Source organism: Ursus maritimus, unplaced genomic scaffold (assembly GCF_017311325.1).
Source record: "Ursus maritimus isolate PB19 unplaced genomic scaffold, ASM1731132v1 scaffold_10, whole genome shotgun sequence".
Lineage (NCBI taxonomy): Eukaryota > Metazoa > Chordata > Mammalia > Carnivora > Ursidae > Ursus > Ursus maritimus.
Window position 1 is genome coordinate 68,701,373 of NW_024423344.1, and position 27,983 is coordinate 68,729,355.

General features: G+C 38.5%; 1 protein-coding gene across 4 annotated transcripts in view; it reads left to right on the forward strand.

Annotated features, from left to right (window-relative positions):
• The window catches only part of PCCA (propionyl-CoA carboxylase subunit alpha), a 389,990-nt gene that overhangs the window by 84,902 nt on the left and 277,105 nt on the right, over positions 1-27,983 (forward strand). For all 4 annotated transcript variants that reach the window (XM_040624198.1, XM_040624204.1, XM_040624209.1 and 1 more), the window contains one exon: positions 21,405-21,536. In XM_040624198.1, the coding sequence (XP_040480132.1) occupies positions 21,405-21,536 (132 nt within the window). The remainder of the gene's footprint in view (positions 1-21,404; positions 21,537-27,983) is intronic.

Sequence of the window (27,983 nt, forward strand, 5' to 3'; positions counted from 1 at the left end):
AGACTCTCCTAAGATGCCCCAAATCTAGAAGGATGGGAGATTCTGTCAACATCTGCTGGGCAAATGTTTTTAGATATTTTCTTAGATATGGAATTACTGTTTTCTACAGTATTTTTACTTCTTTGAATCCTGTCTTAATGCCTATTTATTTTAAGAAGTACCTTAGACACAAGATTTAACAGCATTTTTTTCCACTGTTAACTTAGATTTTTGTCTGTATGATCTTTTTCTTTACCTTGAATTTTACAGAATAATAATAAAGTTAAATATTTGTACCTCGAAATAATAGAATTTATATGCTGATAAAAACTTTTTTTTTTTTAATTTAAATTTTGTTAGTTAACATATAGTGCAGTTTTGGTTTCTGGAATAGAAATCAGTGATTCATTGAGTATATGCAACACCCAGTGCTCATCACAACAAGGGCCCTCCATAATACCCATCACCCATCTAGCCCATACCCCACCCATCAGAAACTGCTGTTGAATAACATCTCATGTGCATTCTCTTAGAGATGCTCATTGACTTTCGTGTCCTCCTTTTATGCTTGCTGTGTTTATTTTAAGGAATAAGAGAAACAGTTTGGTATCTGTATTTTACTGAAAAGACGACTAAAACCTACAGCTGATATTTGAATTGGGGCAATAATTTACTTTTTTGGCCCCAAATGCTCTCATTATCTTTTAGGAAACTGAGAATCCTGATAGACTTGGCTGGTTAATCATTTCTGTGTTTCCAGTTCGGTTTGGTCACTAATACTTGACTGGTTTTTTATATTTTTGCTTCTCTTTGCCTGTAGCATGTGGTTCCTGTTGTTTAGATTACCACATTTCTTTATCATGTGATCCTGTCACTCTATTGACAATTGATTGGATCAGGGATTGGTGTCTGACCGAAAGGCAGTGCTCTATAGAGGGGTCATAGCTTAGAGGAGTCTGGGGGTGGGAAAGGGGTGGGTGTGGATGTGGATATGTGTGTGGTGGGGGTTGTAGGTGGTGGTGGGGTGACAGTTGAACTGAAATAACAAAGATGAGAAGGAGCAGGCAGCGTGTGAAGATCCAGGGCAAGCCCTCTCTGTGCAGAGGAATTGGGAAGGTGTAAATGTACTGAGGCAGGAATGAGATGAGCGTGTGGCTTGAGAGAAAGAAGCTGGTGTGGCAGGAGAAGAATGAATGAGGAAGCATGTGGTACAGGTTGGAAAGGTAGGCTTAGGGTAGATCAGTTGGGCCATCCTCACAAGCTGGGATTTTCATCTGTGTGGCATTAGGAAGCCACTGGGGGAATTAAAGCGTGTGATGACATAATGTGATGTTCTCTTTTATTACTATAATAAGAGTGCATATCAAATTGAAGAATAATGTGATTAACAACAGTTATGATACTATGAGTAGAAAAAATTCAACTCCATACTGCATATGGCAAGAAACAGTGTTCTAGGAGTAGGTAATATCTCATACCTGTCCACCTGCTGTCAGGACATCTGTGAAAACAAAGCTGTCTTCTAATTTATACTTTGCAAATCAGATTTTTCAGTAAGTGCCCCACCCTTACTGGCAAAGGTTAATCTAATACCAAGAATCATTCCTCTTCCACAATGGTTTATTTCCCCAAGTCCAGATTATTCAGTCTTGAAAACCACTCTAGTTAGACAGCTCTTGGGAACCTTTGACCTTCAAGTCCCAAGAGCACTTAGCGGCTAGGTGTGGACGCAAAGGGACTATATGGCATTCCAGTTTAAGGTGGCCACTTGAGGTTCTGTATCCTTTGATATCTTCCCACCAGTGTTAATTACTGGTATGCTTCTTTGACTGTCTGGCTAGGAGGTGATGGTTTTTCCACACAGGCACACTTAAATAAATGCTTGTATAGGTCAGGTGTGCATGTGTGCATGAACTCTCCAATTGTAGTGGACAGTTTGCTTGCCCAACATCCATTCTAGTACGGGTGATTTAGTTAAGCCAGTTATGATCACCTTATCTTCCCTGACAATTACTGATTTAGGGATGAGTCAGTGAGGACTTAAGCCAGTTTGGGTCAATGAAACATGAGAAACTTTTTTTAAGATTCCTTAGGAGAGAAACTTTCTCATTCTAAGCTTTAGCACCAATGCACCTCTCTCCTTTCTCCCCCTCTCCCCTTTCTCCTCTCACACATTTTGTGGATAAGAGGGCTTGGAGCTGCTGACAGCCATATTGTGACCGTGAGGATAGCTTGCAGATGGGGGATAGATCCAAAAGAATGGCAGAGAACTCAAGAACTGTGAGATATACTTTTAGAAGGATTTCTGTCCAAAAGGTCGGTGGGGTGTGTGTTGGGGGAGGGGAGAGTAGGGTTGTTTAATGGGTTAACAGCATTTTGTACTTTATCAGATACTTATTGAAAAGTTTTCCTCTTATTATGCTAGACACTGAGGAACTAAGTTAAAAAATAGAGTACAGGGGCGCCTGGGTGGCACAGCGGTTAAGCGTCTACCTTCGGCTCAGGGCGTGATCCTGACATGATGGGATTGAGCCCCACATCAGGCTCCTCCGCTATGAGCCTGCTTCTTCCTCTCCCACTCCCCCTGCTTGTGTTCCCTCTCTCGCTGGCTGTCTCTATCTCTGTCAAATAAATAAATAAAATCTTTAAAAAAAAAAAAAAAGAGTACAGAACTTGCTTTTCCAGGAAACTTATTTATGGGCATTGGCTTTTGATTTGTTTTAAGACTATTTGCATTGACTTTAGGGACTGGAAAAAACACTCTGTTATTAATATTTAGTAAAAATTGGAAAAAATCAGAACTTAAAGAATTAACTCTTACTTATTCGGGAACCAGTCTCAGGACTGTGAGTTGCTTAAATGATGTTGCCAGGCGGTCAGAACTATTTGCAGATCATACATGGGTGTGTTGAGAGATCCAGGAGTTAGAAGATAGGTAGGCTTGAGGAAGGTGTTAGAAACAGACTAGCCAGGTGTTAGCTCTTATTTCTCTGTTTTTGCTTCTTTCTTTAAAATCTTTCCGCATGCCTCTTTCATCCTCTGCTTCTCTGCTTGCATGGCCCAGTGGAACATGCCAAATTTATAGCTCCTGAGCTTAGGTGTTTTAGGTCTTGCTCCTGAAAAGAGGAGAGCCGAGTTTTTCTTTCTGTCCTTGTTCCTAGGAAAGGGGACTGTGATAGATGTAGTTTCGGTTAGTTGCTTTTTGCTCCAGTCATCTGTATTCAGGAGACAAGATCATATCATTCAAAAAGGGCTGCAGCTGAGGGGTCTTTTGCTGTGGTTGGGAAAAGGACAGTTCAGGAAAGTTGTGAGCTGGGTAAGTCTGCCACAAAATATCTGTTATACCCCCTAATTATAGGGCAGTGTGGTAATTTCAGCCATCAAAGTATATCTAGTGTAGGTGCTGCATGGAAGTAGTAGTTAATTCTGGTAGGTTTGGGACTGGGATAGCTGGAGATAAAATTGTCCAACTATACAAGGGGTGTGTGTGTGTGTGTGTGTGTTTGAAAGGATTAGTGAAAAAGAATATTTTGTATTTGTATAAGTATTGGTTTCCTGGTTTCCTCCCTAGGGATTGACACCTATCCTAAAAGCTCTGTGCTCCCCTGCAAAGCTCTTGTTTCATGACCATAGCTTTTTTGGAGTTATGAAGTATACATCTAGAAGGCCAGAAGAAACTTAGAACTTAACTGATTTGATTGGTTGGCATATATCTTTTGATGCACGGATGCTGGTGAATATAAAGATGAAAAAGGTTCAGTACCCTGAAGAAGTTGATAGGGAAGAGATGCAGCAGGGAGGAGGTTAGTTCCTCAGTGTTGTAGTTGGCCTTGTGGGAAAGTCAGATGAAGAGATTACATTTGATTGGGGGAGTGTCTAGGGAAGTCTCAGGAAGAAGGTGGCATTTCAACTAGGCCTTGAAGACGGATAGCATTTAGAGAAGATGGTAAAGGAAAAGCATGTACATACAAGAGGGGAAAGGACATTTCGGGAAGGGGATTGATTTTCTTGGCTCTCCCTTCGAAATGAGCGTGGAATCTGACCACTTCTCACCACTCGCAGTGCTACCATCTATTCTGGTCACTAGCATCTCTCATTTGCATCATTGCATTAGCTTCTTACTTGCTCTCCAGGTTTCCATCCTTATCTCCCTCTAGTCAGAATGATCTGTCAACATGTAAGTCAGATATCAAAGCATTTCTTGGCTATAAATCAAACCACAAAATATCTTTATTTGCTTCCAGTTTCATTCAGAATCAGAGCCAAAGTCCTTTAAGACACCCACCGCCCTCCCTGTACCCTTCTGACCTAATTTTATACTCTTTCTCACATCCTTTGTTTTAGTTCTTCTTTGAGATATAAGGCATGCTTACACCCTTACACCGTGCCTCCAGATAGATCTTCTTTAGGTCATTATCCAAAGTCATTTTCTCAAAGATGCCCACCCTGACTATCCTAATGAAAATCACAGGTTACCATTCTCCTACCACCTCATACTCTTAATTCCCATTTCTTAATTTATTTTCCCCTGAAGTATGTATTGCTGCCTGATATATATTTAGTAACCTATACAACCACAGGAATTTTTTGTTTTGATCATTACTATGTCCTCAGTGCCTAGAACTATATCTGACTCATATATATACTTGTTTAATGAGCAGGTAAATAAGAGGTGGATTGTCCTCCTTTGTGTTTGGGCCATTCATGGAACAGATTCGATACCCTAAATTCCTCTTAAGTAAGTAGATATTTATAAATGCACAAATCACTTGTACAGCATCTGTGCAAGGTGGTTATTCAGCTGGTGCTCATGATTATAATAATCTGGAATTTTAAACCTTTTTATCATATAAGCCAGTGTTAGGCAAACTTCATCTGTAAAGGGCCAGATGATAAATATTTTAGACTTTGTAGGCCATAGTGTTCCAGCTGTTCAACTCGGTTGTAACCACGCAGCTCTGCAGTTGCAGTATGGAAGTAGCCTGAGACGATAGGTAAATGAATGGTTATGGCTGTGTTCTAATAAAACTTTATTTATGGACATGATAATTAGAATATTATATAATTTAACATGTCATGAAATACTCTGTTTTTGATTTTTTTCCCCAGTTATTTAAAAATGTCCCTTTTTAGTTGGTTAGAAATTGACTACTCTGTGATCTGGTTGTGGTGTTTGAAACAGCCATGTATCTGTACAAATATATTTAGTGTGCATTCACTGTCATGTTGGTAAGTGCATACTTAGTTATGGCCATTAGAAAGAGACTCTGGGCGAATCAAAAAGCACATGGTACAGTTATCTGTACTAATGGATGGGGAGTGTAGAGTAACAGGGAAATTAAAATAGAGATGATATAGAAGTAATCCTAGAATGTGTTGTGTTGTTTGGACGTGCGGGGCCTAATAATCACTTTCGGTAACATTTGATGTATATTCTCTTCAGTGCACATCAGTTGAGAATGTGAACAGGAATTCAGAAATGCTGTGGAGGAATTATTTTCAGAATTAAAAATCTTTGGATAATTGAAAATTGCATTGGTAAAATATATGTAAAATATAGTAGTGTATGTAAACATGAATGTTAGATTTAGAAAATGTCTGGTTTTCCCAGAAGATTTGAATTATGCTCTTGAAGAGGCCAGGGGTTCACTCTCCCAGCCCCAAATACAGTGGGGCAGGACCTGGCAGCCTGGTAGATGTGGGATTGAAGGATCAGAGGATTAAACACACCTCATTCTATGGATGCTTGATAAATTCACCTGCTGATTGTTAATGTTTAAATTTATGGATTAGGTAGTATTCTCTGTGATGAAAAAATTGCAGAAAGAGGGTAAGCATGTAAGAAGGTACCAGAATTATGTCTTAGCATGTTGAGACTAACGTAGGGAAAAGGAATTCTTGGAAATAAAAGTCAAATGGGATCTGTGAAAGAAGTGAGGTTTTTAGGCAGATACAGGGATTAATGCTAATTTGAATCTGTTTTCATGAAGCTGACCACAAGGTGGGGATGTATTTTGTGTGATCTCTGGATGAACTATGACATCATTCCAAGTTGTTGCAATAGGAGACTTACATTATTTTAAATAACTTTTAAAATTTTTATTTAGAAATTTACAGATGAGTAGATACATCTTACAGATGTATCTTGACTATTAGTAGTATGAATAATGATAATTTTTTTGTTTCCCAGTAGTGTAAGATTCTTATTTTAAACTCATAAGGTTATACCTTTCTAGTCTAAGGTAATTTCTATGCTGTCTTCTTGTTTGTATGTATGTATGTATAAATAAATAAATGCAGGCATACATGCATGCCCCAGAATTCAATTTACATGTGGTTAATTTGAAAATTCTTTGTAGATTGGACAACCATACGGGAAAAGGACTGAATCTTTTGAGGCTTTATTATAGGTAACCTAAAGAAGACAGAAGACTGTTTTAAATTAGTTGTATCTCATGAGGTGTGTTGGCCTTTATTTCTTCGTAGGTCTTAACTAGGGTCTAGCCTCCTCTTATAATAGCTGGGAATTGCTGGTGACTGATGACTCTTACATCATCAGAGCACTGTTTTCTGATTCGAATGGTGGGTGGACCTTAGTGTTCTATGGAAATGCCTTGGGGTGTCATCCCAGCTCAGGGATTTCATCCTTGACGGCAGTTTATATGTTCTGCTCACTTGTCGCATTCTCTCTGTTCAACTTCTTGCGTGGATATTGAAGCCAAGAATTTAAAAAGACTTTTGCCTATTTGTAATTAAATAATAGCATTATTAAACCAGGTTGAAGTCTTTGGTCAAGTAGAGTAACTGCAGTGTCAAAATTGAGCTTCTAAAACAGAAAAACATCCTAAACCACAGAGCTTTATAGCATGAATAGTAGTACTCCAAAAACACTTTCTGTTTTGGAACTGAAATATTAAAGGTGATAATAACATGAGTAAACTGTTTAAAATTGGTCAGAAGTATTTCACAGCACAGGGCAGTAGAGATTACACAGGTACATGTGAGGTTTTAAGTGCAGAGGAGTTTATCACAAGACATTATATGATTGGTTTGGCTCTGATCTACTGAAGACATTTCCAGATCCAGGTAAGAATCTTCCCCTGGAGTCTCCCTCTGGTTGTCCTACTAATAAGCCACTAATAGGCAGAATGAATCTTACTGTCCTTGTAACCAAACCTGTGTTTTGGTTCCGTATTTCAGTGGAGTTTTCTGGTCTGAAAAGCCTTATAGTTTTCTTTGACTACTCCCCTCCCTTACACTTCCTCATTTATTCAGTCTCCCTAAATCCATTGTCAGGTTTTCTGTTTGTATCACTGCAGCTTCTCTTATCCTCTTTCCCCCACTAGACCCCACTGCTGCTCCAGTATCTCCTCACTTCCTCCTTTTCACCTGGGCCACTGATCCCTTCACCTCAGTCTTTCCTCCTTGGAGCCATCTCAGGGCCGCTGCCACGCTGATCTTCTGAAGCACTTCAGAACTCTCTGGTGGCTCACCGTTGGCAGGAAGGCTGCATTCGTTCCTCAAGTGGGCCATTCACAAGACTGTATCATGGTAGTCATTTCAAAGAAACTTTGTCTGTGTGAGACCTTTTCCTCCTGGAGGACAGTGTCTTGCTCCTTTTTGGAAGAAAGCTCACCTTTGTTTTAGTCCTGTGTTGGAAGGGCAAGCAACTATCCTAACAAGCAGGGTTTTTGCCTGAGGGGAAGGAGCCTATGGAAAGGAAGAGATGAAAGGTGTGGGGGAAAGGTAGGTTTAGCCTCTTCAGGAAGAGTCTGAGTTACTTGGGGTTAAGGGGCTAGGAGCAGTAGGGCTGTCTCTGGAACAAGGCTCCTGGAACGTGTTAAACCTGTGCACCCAGGAAGACAGGTGGGGAGTGCTCACCAGCGAACAGTTGTGTAACGGACTTCTGAAGTCTTTCACACTTACATAGCAGCTTCCTATGGGTCCCCTCTGTCCTTTGTGCTTTATATATATATATATCAATTCATTGAACCCTCACAGGTTCAGAAATAGGCACAGAGTGGTTAAGTAACTTGTCAAAGGCCGACTAGGTAGTTCATGGTAGAATTGGAGTTCAGGCAGGCTGCACAGTCCCTGCACTTAACTGTTACACTCTGTTGCTTCTAATTACTGCCTTTCTTTCAAGAAAATAATTAAAAACCCTGCCTGACAATTGTTTTGTATGATTCAAGTGGCACGGGAGGTGAAGGGTGTATAGGTGGTATCCGTTGTAACTTCAGAACTTCAAAAGGCTATGTCGCTGGTGGTCACATACGTTTGAAGGGAGTCACACTGCTGGTAAACCATTTTAAGAATATCATTTTGCTGGGATTTATGTTTATGCTTACTGGATGTTGACGTAAAATGAAGCTTAGCCTATTATATCTGATTCCCGTTTTCTCCCTCATCAGTTACCAGCTTGACTTGAATGAAGGGAGAAGATTGCATGCTCCAGTCTCATTTATCAGAAGTTAGGAAGGCTCTGGTTGGACACTCTGAGAAAGACAGAAATATCAGGTGGTCTGAGCATATTAAAATTATAGCCTATCTAATATAACTGAAGGGAGAAATTTTCTGAAGCAAAGGGCAGGGAATTATTGAAATATTGCAACTTAATTAAGTTAGCTCACAAAGTTTGTACCCATGTTTACGTTTTTCCAAGTACCATTATTAGTTTCCCAGAATATCCTAGACTCAATCACAGTACTCATACTGGATTGTGATTTTAATTGCTTGCTATATCACATCTTCCTAGCTGGTATGTCAACTATGAGGGCAGTGATACATCTCTGTCTTGTCTGTCATTTTATCCCTAGATTTAGAACAGTGCCTGACCCATTGGGTAGTTGGCAAGTGTTTGTAGAATGAATGCATGACTAGCTGTTGAGTTGGATACCAGAGAAGTCTGTAATTGAGATCTGGTTGTTGTTGGACTTAAGAGAAAGAGGAGACCCTTCTGGAGGAGCACTGGTTGCATGTAACCTCCTCATCATTCTCTGATGACCATTCAACCCTTTACAGTCCAGTGAGAGGTGTTTTCCTTGTACTTAAGTTTGCTTTCCCATGCTACTTTTCCAAAATCCTAGTTTTGTTTTTCCCTCAAATGCTTCCCTTTTTGTGAAGCCTTCTTTGATTCCCACATTGGACTCTGTTCATAGTAGTGCCTTTATTATTATTATTATTATTATTATTATTATTATTATTATTATTTCTGTGTGTGCATTTACTACTCTCTACCATGTATTATTTCTGTTGTTTGGTATGTATTGTTCTACCAGACTATCAACTCCTTGTGGGCAGAAACCAGGTCTGTCTAACCAGCATGCTTTTGAGAGTAGAAAGGAGCACTGATCAGGTGGATGCTGGGGTAATAGTCATGCCTAGGACGGTGCTGGGCACAGGACGTATGAGTGGTGTTCAGTAGTCAGTGCGTGGTCTCTGACTTGTTGAAGAAGCACTCACCACCTGAACCTGTTCACTAGTGTGGGAGACGACATGAGAAAGTAGCAAGGCCTTAGTCTTGTTTCTGTCAGTTCACCTGTTTGTGACAGTGGGCAATTGATTTCATCCCTTGAATCCTAATTTTACTGACATGTTCAGTAGAGAGGATTATTTATGTCCTGCTGGGTTCTTGGCCTTTTTTTTTTTTTTTAAGGCTACTACTGTGGAATTCTAGAATAAAGTGAAGACTTTCTAACTTTGTAAACAAACTAGAAGCTGAGGACTGGTCTGTAAAGTGGATAAAGTACTTACTTTTTAGGATAAAGTAAGCCATAATACAATGCCCTGTAGACAGTGTTAAATAAGTAAATTTAAAAAAATTATTAGTGTTATTGAATTCCTTTTTCTTTTACTCTCTTTAAACTTAAAGTTTCCCACCTAGAGATAAATTAACCTCTATTTGGGTCATTCCACTACATCTTATTATCACTTTCACTTCATTGCATCCTTGTTAATGACCAAACTGAAGGGTGAAAGTAGCAGGCTGGTGGGTTAGACTGTGCTGAGGAGTGTGAGGAATTACTCAGTTGTTCCCGTCAATTAATTGGAAATCATGATCTCTGCTTTTTTAGCATTCCATTCAGTATTTGAAATAAGCTTTATAATGTCGGCTGTCCTAGAGCATGGCAATTAAATGTGCCAACAAAAAAGAATATCCCAACTGTAGGTAGAGCATGCTTTATTCAAACCATATGACTCCTATTTCCATCCAGGGGTGGTATCGAAAACTTGATGTGTTCCAGAAAGCAGTAAATTAAGCAAGGAGTATGGGAGGACTTCTACTTGCAGTAAACTCTAAAAGAAATACATACATATTTTCAAAGGAAATAGAAAAAGTACATAATTCAGATCATGTCCCAGACCAATTTAAAAATTTTTAATTTAATTTAATATCTAATATTTGGACTAAAAAGCTCTCCAGCCTTTTGCCAGTTTACCACCTAACTATTCCTCCTGACTACTGGCAGTAAATATTAATGGACTGTGAGGAATGAACAGGAAGCTGAGTCATGAGGCATCTACATTAACATCCCCTCATGCTAATTGAAGTATTATTAAATCTTAATTTTTTTTTTTTACTTACACTGTAAAATTGCTTATCTAATTTCATAGTTACTATATAGTATGTTCTAAAATTGAACTGGAAAAGTATTTGTTTCCAATCCGATTAATTTTAGTATTCATGAAACTTTAATTGGATTGGGGAGAAATGAAAGCAACTCATTTTTAATATCTAGACCGTAGGGATGTAAAATATTTTATGTGAAGTGCAAAAGAAGGAAATGACAACTTCATAACTAATTTCTATGGCCAGTTTACATAAGGAGAAGCTTAGCAATAAATACAAATTTAAATGTGAAGCTTCTTACTTTGTCCTTTAAAGTATGCATTCTAAAAGAAAAACATTAAAATTTGTATCTGCATTTTTAAAGAAAGCAGTATTACTATTATAATATAAATTGACTTCTTGAAAATGCCAGGTAGCTGAGTGATAAATTTAACAACTTCATCTGAGAAAATTTAGTGTCATTAAATGGATCATCAGTATTTTGTCAACGTATTCTTTTTTCAATGTTCTAAATATTAAAACTAGAATTTCTTTAAAGAATGGAGACTAAGATTCATCCCACCATCTGACTTTTTTAGTTAACCTAAATTTTCTCAATGTGATTGCCAAGGAAATTATTGAATTCATTTTCCCTGGGTGTCTTCTCTATTGCTTTTCTTTGATTCTTGCCATTGCAACCAGTCTGAAATTTTACATGATAAAGGAAATCTGTGAAACTAATCCTAGAAACCTCTTTCTGTTTTCTCACAGAACACCTCCAGGCATAGAAAAGACAGAATACTTCATTTGCATTCTTAAACATTAGGAACTTAGAATGAGTCTTTCAGCTGGAAATGTTATTGCATCTACATTTCCCCCGAAGGAAAAAAAAAAAAAGGTTAACAGCCCTCTCAGGTTTATGTGAACTCATCTCTTTTTAGTATCCTGGTCTGCACTAAGAGTGTGATCAGTGAAGCTTAAGTGCCCAGCGTCTTTCTTCTTTACAATCATTTAGACTCTGGAAATAGAGATCAGTGCTGATTACACGGAAATAAAAAGAAGAAATCAGATATGCACAAAAGAGATGGCAAACACTGATAAACTCTAAATCTTCTGAAATGGAAAGAACATTTCCAAAGTTAATATAGAATATAGTAACGAGAATTTAAAAAAAAATAGCATATCTTTCCTATGAGCTTGAAAAGTTTACTCCCAAAATACAAAGATATTCAGAGATTTATAGTTTATTTCAGTGGCTTTTATTAAATTAAAAAGTACCCAAAACATTTTGTTTACTCCAAGTACCTTCATCAGAAACTCAAAACATTTAATAAAAGAAATGTAACAATTTTCTGACTTAGTAATAGTTGAAAAGTGGAAATGGACATCTTTCCACTGTCAAATATTAGAAGTAGAAAGTATTCTGTTGCTGTAATGCTCACTTCCTGTGAATGAAAAACAGGGTTTTATATGTAACTATATTCCTCAACTAGAAAACCTGACTTCTGCCAATTGTTACAGTGGGGACAGTTACCGCTACTCCATTTCCCTAAATAAATATTGTACGTGGCTATCATCTGGAAGTAATAATATTGCTTGAGTGCATTGTGCCAAGTGGACACTTAATACAAAATATACACTAGACCGAATGAAATCCAGATACTGGTAATACTACTGAAAGAGAAAGACACAGATTCTTTTGGCTAAACTAAGTCACAGCATACACAGTGCACCATAAGGTAAATACGGTTTGTAAGTACATCATTAGATTTCATTTGATCTTGCAATTAACATCCCAAACAAATTAATAAACTGTGTTGGTTTATAAGTTTATATTTAGAATTTTAAAATGAAACCTTTGTCTCCCCTCTGCCACCCACCCCCATGACAGTCAAATGCCTTAATGTTCTTATCCCAATGAGTCACACAAATTGGGTTCTAAATTCCAGTGAGCTGACTGGCACTTCAAAGAAAAGGATTCCTGTAAATGTAGGGGGTTGGAGGCCGATGGCACCCTCCTCTAGGGCTGTTCTGCACCTCTCTTGATTGATACCTCACAGTCCACTTGGAGGAAAAAGAATTAGGATTCGGATTCCAGTCTTCTCTAATCCCACGCTGTCCTGCTCAGGGCCTGCAGTAGAACATTGAATGGCAGTGGTGGGAGTGCTCTTCCGCACCTTGTCCCTGTCTGCTCCTGTTCCAGCTGCTAGTTTCACTCTAGAAGCTGGTGTGGCCATTCTGAAATAATTTTTGAAATTTTCATTGTAAAATAAAGGAGAGAAGCTACGCAAAACAAATGTGTGGCTTACTTAAGGTAAATAATCTTGTAGTCACTGCATAGGTCTAGATATTAGATGTTTGCCCTGAATCTTGTCCATGTGGCCTGTCTCAGTCCTGTTGCCCAATCTCTCCCTGTTCATACCCACTACTTGACTTTTATAGTAATCCTTTTCTTGCGTTTTAAAATAGTTTTATTGTCCAGATGTGCATCGCTAGACACTATGGTTTGTCTGGTCCGTTTATTTTCAACTTTGATGCCTTTAAACTTCTCTTTGAGAATCTTTAATTCTTTTCAGAACTTTCTTTTCCTTACAACTTTTTGTTGAAGAACCTTGGGTTATTGACTTGTAGGATTTCTGGCTATCTTGACTTAGTTGATTACGTGCTCATGGTACAGGTCAGGGTTTTCCTCCAATATTGGCATTTTCTGCAAATTGGATTCCTACACCTGGATTCAGAGATGGGATCAGATTCAGGTTTGGATGCCGTTGGCCAGGACTGTAGGAGGCACATAGTGTCTTGTTGTCACTTGTAATCTCAGCAGCCTTTGATGCTTATTGTCTATATCTAGTATTTCACTGGGTTGTAGAATGGTGATATTTTAACTCTGACATCTTTTTCATTAATTAATTGCAATATAGTTAGGAGTACCTAGGTGGCTCAGTTGGTTAAGCATTGGCTCAGGTCATGACCTCTGGGTTGTGAGATTGAGCCCTGCCCAGGCCCAGCATGGAACCAGCTTAAGATTCTGTCTCACCCTCTCTTTCTGTCCTCCCCCTCCCCCTGCCGGCCCCCACTCATACTCTCTAACTCAAATAAGTAAAAAGGAATATATTTATAAAGAGACCCTTTGCCCCATTTATTGTTTGGTACCTAGTGGTAGAAAGCAAGATAAGTACATAATTCTTTACCTTTATTTACTAGTTTTTGGGGTAATGAATGTTTCCTTATCCTTCAAAGTTGACCCAGTTCTTTAAAAAAGTGTCATTATGAAGTCATCATAGATTGGAACCTATTTTGTATGATTAAATCAGTTGGAATTATTAGTGAAGCCTAAGTTGTTTCTCTTAGGCCATTGGGCCCAAGTTGGCTCATGGGCTTTTTGACTTGACCTCATAATCTTTTACAGCTTCCTTGTTCTCTGGTCTGACAAGACATTCTAGGCTCACATTTTACATTTCCTGCTCCAGGCCTTTAATCAGCTGTCATTGGTTTTTTAAAAAATGGTGTTAGAGACCATAGTCAGGGTGTCAGGCATGGTCATTGCTACTGATGGTCCTTGCTTCTAGGCCTTTTAGTTTATAGGGCTAGGAAGATATGTGTATTAATAGGTTTTTTAAAACATATGTTTATTACATATGATATATGTACTATGTTCTGTTAGTAGAATATATAACATGCTAATATATTTAATATATGTATTTAGATGTAATGCTATCCCCAAGCACAAATAGGGTGTATATAATATATATAATATAGATATTGCATAATACACATAGTATATTACAGATACACAATGTTTTTCTTATATATATAACTTGTAATAAAAATATAATTAAATATAGTCTGTACTTTATGTGAGTTTAAAAATACGTCCTGTGTTTGTAGTGATACTTTCAATTAAAATTCAAGATAACCTCTTCTTTGTTACCCCTGTATCTTCGTTTTCATATTTAGAATTGTGACTCTCCGGGACAGGGGAGATGATAAAATTAGAATACTTCATAATTCTTGTCTAGTCAGTAGTACACACACACACACCCACCCACCCACCCCAACACACATAGCAATCTGAGGATGACAATATCAATACCAATGTTGTTATTGAAAATGTTAAAGAAGTTTTATACGTCATCTTGCTGTTCTTCCCCCACTTTATTTATTTATTTATTTTTTTAAAAAAGATTTATTTATTTATTCGACAGAAACAGAGACAGCCAGCGAGAGAGGGAACACAAGCAGGGGGAGTGGGAGAGGAAGAAGCAGGCTCATAGCGGAGGAGCCTGATGTGGGGCTCGATCCCAGAACGCCGGGATCACGCCCTGAGCCAAAGGCAGACGCTTAGCCGCTGTGCCACCCAGGCGCCCTTCCCCCACTTTAAAAATAGTTGTGCTATATCTGTATTGTAAGAAAATACAGCTAGTATGGGGCGCCTGGGTGGCTCAGTTGGTTAAGCATAGGACATAGCCAAAATAGGACATTTTGACTCTGGTCATGATCTCAGGGTCGTGAGATTGAGCCATGTGTTGGGCTCTGCACTGGGCGTGGAGCCTGCTTAAGATTCTCTGTCTCCCTCTCCTTTTGCCCATCTCCTCTCTCTAAAAAAGAGAAAATTAAGAAAAAAAAATATAGCTGGTATAAAGTATACTCTCTCCTTAGCTTTCATTTGGTTTTAGTCCTGCAAGTAACCACAGGCCCTTTATGTTGACCTCTTTTTAGTCATTTTGTTTTTCTGAAGCTCATTCTCTAGAAAGCAGTGGGCAAACGTTTTTGTAAAGGGCCAGATAGCAGATATTTTTTGCTTCACAAGAGTCTGTTGCAATTACTCAGTCTTACTGTGGTAGTGAGAAAGCAGCCATACAACATGTAAACTAATAAGCATGGCTGCTTTCTAGTAAAACTCTTTCAGTTTCATGTGATTTTCACATGTCAGGATACAGTATTCCTTTTTTTTTAATGCATTTTTAGATTTTATTTATTTTTGAGAGAGAGAGCAAGAATGAGCAGGGGCAGAGGGAGAGGAGAGGGAGGATCCCAAGCAGATTCTGTGCTGGGCGTGGAGCCTGATGCGGGGCTCAGTCTCACACCCCTGAGATCATGACCTGAGCTGAAACCAAGAGTTGGACACTTAACCAGTTGAGCCACCCAGGTGCTCCAGGGTATAGTGTTAAGTTTTTTCCCCCAAAACTTTGTTTCCCCCCAAAATCCATATATATATATACATATATATATATATATATATATATGTATATATATATGCAATCTACACCCAATGTGGGGCTCAAACTCCCAACCCTGTGATCAAGAATTGCGTGCTCCACCAACTAAGCCAGCCAGGTTCTCCTGCCAAAATCTGTTTAGATTGTGGACTGTACAGAAGCAGGTAGCCGGCCAGATTAGGCTCACAGCCTGTAGTTTGCAAGCTACAGGTTTATTCAGTTCCTCAGAAAGAGGTCCTGAGTTTTCTTGTTCATTGTTACATTTTCTTGGCACTTTTTTCTTGGACATCAGTTTTGTTGAGTTTAAAATCCTTGGCTCATACTTATTTCTTGACTATGTTACTCCATTTTCTTTTGGCATGGATTACTCTTGTCCGAGTCTGGTGATAATTTAAACTTCTCATTTGTATAAGTCACTTTTTTTTTTTTTTTTTTGTATTTTTTCTTTGTCTTTTAAGCAGTATTGCTAGAATGTATCATGTATCATGGTCATTCTGGATGGAATTTCTCAGTTTTGGTGTAATATGTCTTTTTGCTATCTATTTCCAGTTTTGAAACTGTTTTCTTGAAATACAGTTTTTGGTATTCTTTGCTTAGTTTTCTTGAAAGACTCCTCTTATCCATATGTTGGATGTTCTCTCTCTTCAGTTTTGTCATTTTCTCTTGTATCCTTTAAAAATAATTTCATTTCTTTGGTATTTAAATTCAGAAAAGTTTCTTCCTTTCACTTTCTATTTTCTGTAAGGCATTATTTGTTTTCTTTATTCACTCTTGAGTTCCTTCTGGATTAGTCCACATTTCTAGAATGATATTTCTTTCTTTCTTTTTTTTTTTTTTTAAAGATTGTATTTATTTATTTCACAGAGAGAGAGACAGCCAGCGAGAGAGGGAACACAAGCAGGGGGAGTGGGAGAGGAAGAAGCAGGCTCATAGCGGAGGAGCCTGATGTGGGGCTCGATCCCATAACGCCGGGATCACGCCCTGAGCCGAAGGCAGACGCTTAACCGCTGTGCCACCCAGGCGCCCCTAGAATGATATTTCTTTATAATTTCTGATTTTATTTTGAGGCCTGTCACCTCATTTCTGAACGTTTCTAATTCTGATTTATGTTATTGCGTGTTTTTTATAACTTTAGAAAATGTTTTTCAGCTTGTTTTGAAACAGTAGGTAACAGTTTTGATATGTTACATGTTGACATGTTTTTCTCCTGTGGTTTTTTTTTTTTCCCTTCATGGATGCCATTCTAGTATTTATTTTTTTTCCATGTAAAAACATTGTATGGGATTTTATCTTGATCATTTTATTTTGCTTAGTTTTCTCTGTGAAGTTAGTTTTCCTCTATATTGCTTTTTAAAGAGCTGTATACTTTTTTGAAATGAGTGATACATGTCTAAGAAGTTTAAGTACTTGAATAGAGATAGCAGGAAAAGGTTTTTTCTGAAGTCTTGAAAAATGAATTAACCTTGTAATCTCCCTATTACTCTTTTTGATGTTCATACTGTTGTCACCATATTCAGGCGGTATCCTTTCTATCTACTACTGTATGCTTTTGACATAGTCTTATTAATTTTTGAAAGCTTTCTCACTGGCTCACTTTTTTAACTCGTGTGTTCCCCATACCAACCCTGAACTGACCTTTTCTACCAGAAACTCTTTTTCCTTTTAGCAAGGAATACATTAAAATTTAGAATCTGAGTCCTTTGGGCAGTTCAGCAATTTTTTCATGGCTATGTCTCTTGTCTGACCATGGCTTTACAGTTATCCAAATAGTATCTTGGTGAGCCTAATGTGTATACATTTAAAAGAAATCTGAATTCATGGTGTAGCAGTTTATTAACTTATATTTCTTTTTTTTTTTTTTTTAAAGATTTTATTTATTCGACAGAGATAGAGACAGCCAGCGAGAGAGGGAACATAAGCAGGGGGAGTGGGAGAGGAAGAAGCAGGCTCACAGCAGAAGAGCCTGGTGTGGGGCTTGATCCCATAACGCCAGGATCACGCCCTGAGCCGAAGGCAGACGCTTAACCGCTGTGCCACCCAGGCGCCCCTTAACTTATATTTCTGAGAACAAATTATGTATCATACATTTTTTATAAATGATGATTATTTCTGTCCTTCATTCACAACATAAAGCCTGTTGAAAGTTAAATCTCATTATTCCCCTAACGTGCTGTTCAAAATGAACACTTTTGGGGTGCCTGGGTGGCGCAGTCGTTAAGCATCTGCTTTTGGCTCAGGGCGTGATCCCAGTGTTCTGGGATCGAGGCCCACATCAGGCTCCTCTGCTAGGAGCCTGCTTCTTCCTCTCCCATTCCCCCTGCTTGTGTTCCCTTTCTCGCTGGCTGTCTCTGTCAAATAAATAAATAAAATCTTAAAAACAACAACAACAACAAAAAACCCAGAATGAACGCTTTTTTTCATTCCTCTGTCAAAATTTGACCAGAACCATAAAATCACAGAATTTAGAAAATGAAAGGAATCCTAGAGTAGTGATTTTGGCTTTTTGTAATTTCTTTCCTATGTCTTACTATTAAAGTGTTTTCCAATGCTGTTTAAAAAAATATATGTATATATACATTTTTAAAGATTTATTTAGAGTGAGAGCACACATGAGCGGGGGTGGAGGGAAGGGTGGAGGGAGAAGGAGAGAGAGAATCTCAAGCAGACTCCCTGCTGAGTGTAGAGCCTGATGTGGGGCACGACCTCATGAACCTGAGGTCACCACTGGAACTAGAATCAAGAGTTAGATGCTCAACTGACTGAGCTACGCAGGCCCCCAAAATGCCCATGACCGTAAGACATTAACTGCCTTCAGGTATTATATTTATCATTCATGGTAAGTTTACAGGGACCTTAAAAAGCATATATTTAGAAGTACATTTTATTGCTATGGAATGTCAAAAAGACTTACTGGTGATTAAGGGAGATGGAGAATTGGATGGATGACAAAAGATCCAGGGTGAACAAAAGATTAGCAAAAGGGTACTAGTGATAAATTCTGGCCTTAACTTCTGAATCACACAGATGACTGGTCAAAATCTCGGAACTTTTAAAGCATGCTCCATCACTTTGCAGTTGCCATACTGTCTTACCCTGATCTCATCCTTGCTCTTTGGTCAGAGAATTATGGGAGTTAGGAACTAGGACACTGCGTTCTCATTTTGCTTTAATGACATTTAAGGGCTAACCCAGGGAGTACTACCAAAACATCTAAAGAAAGAGGAAATTAGTTCATTAAAACATCCGTCTGAGTAGTTACCCAGCTTACAACGGGCTGTTTTTCTTTTCTGTTGGATGGGACAAAAGAATAGTCATTAAATACTTGATATGAGCTTTTTGCTTGGTAATTTTGCATTTTGGGGTGAGTAATTTGTCTCAAATCAGAATGCATTAGAAAAATCTAGTTAACTATTCAGAGGTTCCTAGTTAACTATTCAGAGGTTCCTAGTTGTTGGCCTTCTGTTAATCAGAAGTTTTACTGTAAAACCATAATGTATTTTGGATGTTCTCATTTATGTTATTTCTTCAACAGTTTGCATGGGTGTTCTGATTACTTGATTACGTCTGTCTAACATAGTGGTATTTAAAACTGCATTTATAATAAAAATTGCTCCATCTTGGCAAGTAAAATGAGAATATGGAAAGACAATTGATAGTGGAAACATGACTGTTTCCTCTCGACTTGTCTTGGCATTTAGTGGGTTGCAGGTTTGGGATGAAGAGAAATGAATGTGATAACTGCTGTGGTCCAAAATGACTAGTTTATCGAGCTGGAGAGATGTGGGGTATGTGGAGCTGTAAGCCTACGACCACTTTGCCGCCTTACAGAGCAGCTTCCCTTCTCAGGTGTTTACGTTTTGGGAGTTTCACAAAAGATTTTTTTTTTTTTTAATTAAGAAAATAAGGTTCTACTATTAAAACTAAATACAAACATTTGATGGGGAAATATTTTATGAGCCTCTGTTTTGGCTGAAGAGATTTCTTACTTTGCATTCTGCCATTTGTAACTGGTAATTGTAGGTATTTGGGTTCCTATATTGTATTTTGAGGTTCTGTGGACCCAACTGCCTTACTTTTCTAGTGTTCTCTTTTTATCAGGACTTTTGGTTAAGCGATAAGAACTAACAGCTGTGGCACTCAACTTGGCGTTTTACTATTTTATTTAACACTTCAATCAGACTTGCAAGGTGGTTATAATTCCCATCGTCACACAAAGAAAAGGAGACTTTATTAGTCTCGGAGTCTAAAAATTCCCTTTTCTTCTGTGTTGGTTTTGGGCATAAGGGAAAGTATACATCCTGAGTTTAAAGGCATTGGCTTTTGTGTACATTTTATGAGAGTGATTTCATCTACAACTTTTAATTTTCTCCTGTAATGCCTTTGAAAATCCGTATCTCAGCCTGGACTCATCTTAGAACCTCTAGACCTCTCTGTCAGCTTCCTGTATGCTATCCCATAGACATCTCAGTTTAGCATGTGGCAAGTTTGTCGTCATCTCATCCCCCAATTATTTATCTCCTGTATATCACTTTTGTTGATTCCCTGTTCTCCTTCCCCGTTCTGCTCTTGTGGTTCTAATCCTCTTAGTTCATAATGGCCAAGACACCAATCCAAGCAACACACTGCAGTAACTACTCTGGATAATATAGGGAGCTTCATTCTTCAGCAAAGAGTCCTTTCAGGCACCAGTGCCAATAGATAGACTATGAGACATAAATTAGACAATTTATTTTTTATACCTTTAGTCATGGGAGAATCAACAATTCGGGGCCTGACTCTGATGGTGCCTAGCATACATTCTGGCTTTCCTTTTTTCATATTTAACCTCCATTCTTTACCCAGTAATCTCATCCTTTACTTCAGCAATCCTCACCTTTACTTCTCTAGACCGTGCCCTGTGGTGGCACTAACTACGTCATATTTGGTTCTCTCTAGGATTAGTTCATTGGCAAAATTCATTAGCATTTTGTTCATTACAATACCGTAAACACAGAGGGGTAGATCCGTTGCTGGGGAACTAAATGTGATTTATACAGAAGAGTTTTTGTGGAAACTATAACTCTACCTGGTAAATTCCCACTGTATTTTTGACTCGTTTTGTGTAGTCACAAGGATGTAAACATTCTGTACTTTCTTTTGTCTATTTCCCTGAGGTATTAGTGATCACATTCCCTTGAATTAGCAGATATCCTGTGGTTTTCATCCATGTCCCCTACATTTAGCTCAAAGCCTGATGCAGAGTTGGTATTTATTAAAAAAGGACATTTGTGTTGAACTAGGCAGTGTGCTGTAGGGGATGAAGAATGCAAAGATTTATAAGGTGTTTTAAAGGTGAACTTACTGTTTAGGTTAGGTGGCAGGATACTATATATAACACCACAGAAGTGGCTTTCCCAAGGAATACTGTTAATATCAAGCAGGAATTCTTCATTTGTTATTTTTATTTGGTCCGACTTTGTTTCCTCTATCTTTGATGCACTTGTAGTATCTACAACACTATATATTTTAATGTTTTGGCTCAAATGCTTCGCTTTTAAGTTGTCTTTGGTATGAAATAATTAGTAAATATACATACGGGTTTTCTTTTTATAACGTTGTGACTGTATCAAGCACCATATTTGTTTTTGTTATAGATTTTTACTTGTGTTTCTCCACAGGCAGCAGAAGATGTCGTTTTCATTGGACCTGACACACATGCTATTCAAGCCATGGGTGACAAAATTGAAAGCAAATTATTAGCGAAGAAAGCAAAGGTTAACACAATCCCTGGCTTTGATGGAGTAGTCAAGGTGAGAAACTATATTACTGTAATATACATGTCCTTAAGTCAAACATTTTGTGGAAAGCATAAGATAAAGTGCAATTATTGCTAAATGCCATAATATAAATGCAAAATAAAATGCAAGATAACATGCAGAAATATGCGTGTTTAGGTTAAAATAAATCAGTGTTGTTTATGCTGGATTATTCTATGTTTTTAAAGATTTTATTTTTAAGTAATCTCTGCGCTCAGCATGGGGCCCGAATTTACAACCCTAAGATCAAGAGTTAACCTTCTCTACCGACTGAGCCAGCCAGCTGCCCCTGGATTATTTTAAATGGTGTAAGTTAAAAGGAGCAAGAAGCCACTTAAGCGTTGTATTTCATGATCAGTTTTTTTTTTTTTAATTGAAGTGTCATTGACACATAGTGTCAAATTAGTTTCAGGTTACAACATAGTGATTCCACAACTCTGTGCATTATGCTATGTTTACCACAAGGGTAGCTACCATCTGTCACCATACAACCCTATTATAGTTCCACTGACGATACTCCCGGTGCTGGACCTTTTATCCCCTGTGACTTATTCTATAAATGGAAGCCTGTACTTCCCAATCCCCTTCAATCACTTACCCATTCCCCCACCCCCTTCCCTTTTGGACACTATCAGTTCTTTGTGTTCATGGGTATGAGATTCTTTTTTTTTTTTAAGATTTTATTTATTTATTCGAGAGAGAGAGTGCGCACACAAGCAGCAGGGAGAGGCAGAGGGAAAGGGAAAAGCAGGCTCCCAGCTGAGCAGGGAGCCTGATGTGGGACTCGATCTCAGGACTCTGGGATCATGACCTGAACTGAAGGCAGATGTGGTTTTTTTTTTTTTTTTAAGATTTTATTTATTTGACAGAGACACAGCAAGAGAGGGAATGCAAGCAGAGGGTGTGGGAGAGGGAGAAGCAGACTCCCCACTGAGCAGGGAGCCCGACGTGGGGCTCCATCCCAGGACCCTGGGATCATGACCTGAGCCGAAGGCAGACGCTTAACAAGTGAGCCACCCAGGTGCCCAAAGATTCTGCTTTTTGTTTGTCTTTCAGATTCCACATATAAATCATATGGTATTTGTCTTTCTCTGACTTATTTCACTTAGTATAATATAACACTCTCTAGATCTATCCATGTTGTTGCACATGGCAAGATCTCGGTCTTTGTTAAGGATGAGTAATAATCCGTGTGTGTGTGTGTGTGTGTGTGTGTGTGTGTGTGTGTGTGTGTGTGACTTCTTCTTTATCCATTCATCTGTTGGTGAACACTTGGGCTGCTTTCATATCTTGGGTATTGTAAAGAATGCTGCAGTAAACATAGGGGTACATACATTTGAATTCATGTTTTTGTTTTCTTTGGGTAAATACCCACTAATAGAATCACTGTATCATATGGTATTTCTATTTTTAATATTTAAAGGAACTTACGGCACACTTGGGTGGCTCAGTCGGTTAAGCGCGTGCCTTCGGCTCAAGTCATGATCCTGGGTTCCTGGGATTGAGCCATGTTGTTGGGCTCAGCGCTCGGTGGGGAGTCTGCTTCTCCCTCTCCCTCTTCCCCTTCTCCTGCTCATGCTCTCTTTCTAGCTCTCTCTCTCTCAAATAAATAAATAAATCTTAAAAAAAAAAAAAAAGGAACTTCTGTATTTTTCCCCCAGTGGCTAACTGTCCCAATTTGCATTCCCGCCAACAATGCATGAGGGTTCTTTTTCCTCCACATCCTCACCAACACCTGTTATTTCTTGTCTTTCAGTTCTAGCCACTCTGACAAGCATAAGGTGATGATCTCATTGTGGTTTTGATTTGCATGTGCCTGAAAATTAGTGATGTTGAACATCTTTTCATGTGTCTGTTGGCCATCTGTCTTGTCTTTTTTGGAAAAGTGTCTATTCAGGTCCTCTGCCCATTTTTAATCAGATTGTTTGTATTTTGGTATGAGTTGTGTAAGTTCTTTATAAACCCTTACTGGATACATCATTTCAGATATATTCAGTCTTGATTAGTATTGACTCATACTTTCATAGGAAAAAACCTGGTGATTTAAAAATGTTCTCTTTAGCTCTCTGGATTTCATTTAATGATGGTATGTATTTAACGTTTGAAACATTATGATATTCTATGTGTATCTTTGTGTTGAGCTTCTGTCCATATGCATAAAACATAAATTATAAGTGTGTTTCTAGTGGAAAGTGGTATAACTGTGAATGATTATAGATCCCAAGCATAACTCCTCATTAAATAAGCAGTGTTAGCAGCTGAAGGCTTCTAAGGAAGAAATGCAGAAATTGAAGTGTGTGTGTGTGTGTGTGTGTGTGTGTGTGTGTGTGTGTGTGTGTATGTATGTTTTTTCCGGAAAAGTTACATTTTTTTCCTCCTTAGAAGAAGAGTGTCCCTATGTAGACTAACTTTATGATTTGAGTTAATCTGCAAAAACTTTTCAGTGTTATATTGTTATTTTTTGGGCTGGGCAATTCTTTATGTGCAGGAAACTTTCATGTTTATAGGACAGTTAATAAGCTTGGCCCTTATTAATATCCTCAGTTTCTTGCCCATGTTTACCTTAATCCATATTCATCCATTTTTTCCCCCTTCTCTCCTGTTACAAGGAAGACGTGTTCCCATTCTCAGTAAAGCCAGTTCTTCCTTTTTTTTTTTTTTTTTTTAAAGATTTTTTTATTTATTTATTCGACAGAGATAGAGACAGCCAGTGAGAGAGGGAACACAAGCAGGGGGAGTGGGAGAGGAAGAAGCAGGCTCATAGCGGAAGAGCCTGATGTGGGGCTTGATCCCATAACGCCAGGATCACGCCCTGAGCCGAAGGCAGACGCTTAACCGCTGTGCCACCCAGGCGCCCCTAAAGCCAGTTCTTCCTGTTAGGTTCCAGATGTACTCCTTACAGCCATCATGGGCTACAGTCTTTACTGATTAGCTTTTCTCTCTTCCGTATCTTAAAACTTGTCTTTCAGCTCCTTTCCATTACCCTTGCTATTAAAAATCCTCAGTCAACAAATGTGCTAATTCCTGGGCCAAGTGGGAAGCATGTGGTGGTGATAAACAAGATGCCCACATTCCCTCACCACGTGGTGCTTCCAGTTTTGTGAGAAAGAAATGTGGTCGTTCTCTTCCTAGAGCCCAGTAACCCTTTGTCACTTCTTAGCTGTCACCTCAGTCTCTCTTCGCTTTCACAGCCACAGGTCTTAGAAGAATTGTCCTTACTTGCTTTCATTTCTACACTGTTCACTTAATCGTTAATCTACCATAGTCTGGCTTCTTTCCTCATTCTTATGGAAATTTCTCTTGCAGTGGCTACGACCGGCAACCTATTCTTCTCAGTAAATTCAGTATATAATTTGTAATCCTGGTTTTTATTTCTTCTTTGAGTCTCTTGGTCACTTTTTCCTTCTTGAAATACTTACTTCTGGCACACTGCTCGGTTCTAGTTTTGTTTTTGTATTTTTTGGCTTGTTTTGAATGCTCATTCTTAGTTTCCATGCTGACTGTTCTTCCTATCTTTGTTCTGTAAATGGTGGTTTTATTTTGGATTCTGAGTAGAAAGTGTTTTCTTATTGTACACTCTCGCCCTGGGGCAACCTTAGTTACTCTTATGGCTCACATCTCCAATCAATATATATTTATCTGTGCTACATCTCTCTTGAAATTCAAAACTGCATGTGTGGGGTCTGTCCCTGAGGCATCTTGAAAGTAACAAGTTAAAAGCTAAGCTCATAATTTTCTCTTTGATTAGCAATTGGCAAACTATGGCTCCATGCCTGCCTGATTTGTAAATAAAGTATTATTGGAACACGATCATGCTCTTTCCTTTATGGATTGCCGACGGCTGCTTTTTTCACTAGTGACTGAGTTGAGAAATTGTGACGGATCCTGTCACCCAGCAAACCTGATATATTTATTACCTGGTCCATTCAGAAAATGTTTGCTGACTCTTACTGTAAGCTTCTCGACCTGATTCTTTCCTGCCTGAGAAAGTGGTGGTATTTTCCACACTGTTTCTCTGGCTAGAACCTTCGAGTCATTCTTGATCCATACGGCTAAAGAGAATTCACATAAAGATCTTTCTGATCCATTTTCTTCTTTCTTTGCTCATGCTAACATCAAGTTCCAGCTATACTCATCTAACCTGGATTACTTTGTCAACCTTCTGATTGATCTTTTTGTAGCCAGTCTTGGTCCCATCCAGTGAACTTTCTCCTCCTCCTCCTCTGTCGTCGTCGTCTTTCTTCCTTCCTCCTCCCTCCCTCCCTTCCTCCTCCTCCTCCTCCTCCTCCTTCTTCTTTCTCATTCATTCATTCATTCATTCATTCATTTATGTATTTTAGAGGTGAGAGCATGAGCAGGGAGAGGGGCAGAGAGGGAGAGAATCCCAAGCAGGCCCCCCAATGAACAGAGAGCCGGATGTGGGGCTCGATGCCCCAACCCTGAGATCATGACCTGAGTCAAAACCAAGAGTCAGAGGCTTCACCAGTTGACCCACCCAGGCGTCCCCTGATCAACTTTCAACACTAGCTTGAGTGACCTTTCAGAAATCCGAATTCAGTCCTATGCCTATGTTTAAAAACTCCTGAATGGCTACTAAATCAAATCCTTTAAATAGCTGGCCTTTGTTTTTCTCTTCAAAATGATAGTTTGCCACTTTACCCTTTACACTGTGTATGCCAACCATATATGACATCTTTTAGATTCTTGAAACTTCTGTACTAAATTCTGTCATGCATATTGATTCTGTTTCTGTCTTCTTTCCTTATTGGCTCCTCGTTGTTTAGGTGTTGGCTTAACCATACATTCCTCACAGGGGCATTCCTTGACTGTCTGGATTAGGCTAGGCCCTCTGCTGTATTTTCCCTTAGTACCCTACACTTTGCCCATCACATTTGAAATCATTCATTCATTCATCTATTAAGTGAATATTTAAGTGCATACTATTTGTCCAACATTGTTTGAAGTGCCACGGGTATAGTAATGAAAAGCAATAATAAAAAAAATTCCTGCCCTCATGGAGCTTATACTATAGAAGGAGACAGACAGTAAACAAATATTAAAATATTTAGTACATGCTATGGTGAAACATAAGACAGAGAATGGGAGAAGGGAATGCTGGGAGGGTGGTGACAGGGCAAGTCATGCGGATATCAGGAGGAAGAGCAAAGCATACTTGGAAGAAAGAATAACAAGTGTAAAGGTGTTGAGATTGAAAAATATTTGATGTTCAACAAACAACTAGGAATCATGTGGCTTCTGTGATCAAGGGAGAGAAAAATCAGAGATGAGGTAATTGAAGTAAGATGTAGTGTACTTTCTGCACGTAATTGTAAACTCCTTGCTGGAAGGGATTGTATTCTTTTTGTTACTGCATCACTTACACATGTTGCCTGGCACATAGTCAGTGCTCATGAAATACTTGTTGGATGAATAATCTTCTAGGAGATAAATTTTTACATATATGACCACGGTATACACATTATCTATCATTTAGTACATATTTACTAAACACACCAAAGAAAGGAAAGCATAATGAAAAACCAAGAGAAAAAGTAAAACAGACAATAGAAGTAGATCCACATATGCTGTAGATACTGGAATTGATGATAAGAACTGTAAAATAAGTATGATTGGTACGTTAAAATATTTTTTTGAAGAAAATGTGGAGAAAATAAGCATATAAAGGATTTCACCATGGGCGCCTGGGTGGCTCAGTGGGTTAAGTCTCTGGTTCTTGATTTTGGCTCAGGTCATTATCTCAGGGTCATGGGATTGAGTCTCACATCAGGCTCTGTGCTCAGTGTGTAGTCTGCTTGTTCCTCTTCCTCTCCCCCTGCTTTCTCTCTCTCTCTCTTTCTCTCTCTCTTTAAAATAAATAAACTAAAAAAAAAAAATTACAGAATTTCACAGGGGAATTTGGATCTCTAATAAAATTAAATGGAAATTACATAATGGCAAATATATGGAAATAAGGACTTTAGATAGGTTTAATAATAAACTAAGTAGAATATAGGATCCATGTATAGTGTATATATCAGTATTCCATTCCTTTTTATGGCTGAATAATATTCCATAGTAGGACTATACCGCTTTTTATTTTTAAACCCATTTATTAGTTGATGGACATCTGAGTTATTTCCATCTTTTGGTGATTATGAATAATGCTGCTGTAAACATTTGTATGCAATTGTTTATTTGAGTATCTGTCTTGAGTTCTTTGGGGTATTTACCCAGGAATGGAATTGCAGGGTTATATGATAATTCCATGTTTAACTTTTTGAGGAACTCTCTGGCATCCAGGCCTTTGTGTAATCCTCTCTTCAGTTTTGGTAAAACCTGTGACTTGCTTCTCTGTTAGAATATGGCAAAGGGTGATGGCATGTCATTATCTCAACTAGGTTATGTTATAGGGCAAAGATGATTGGCTGTCACCGCATTAAG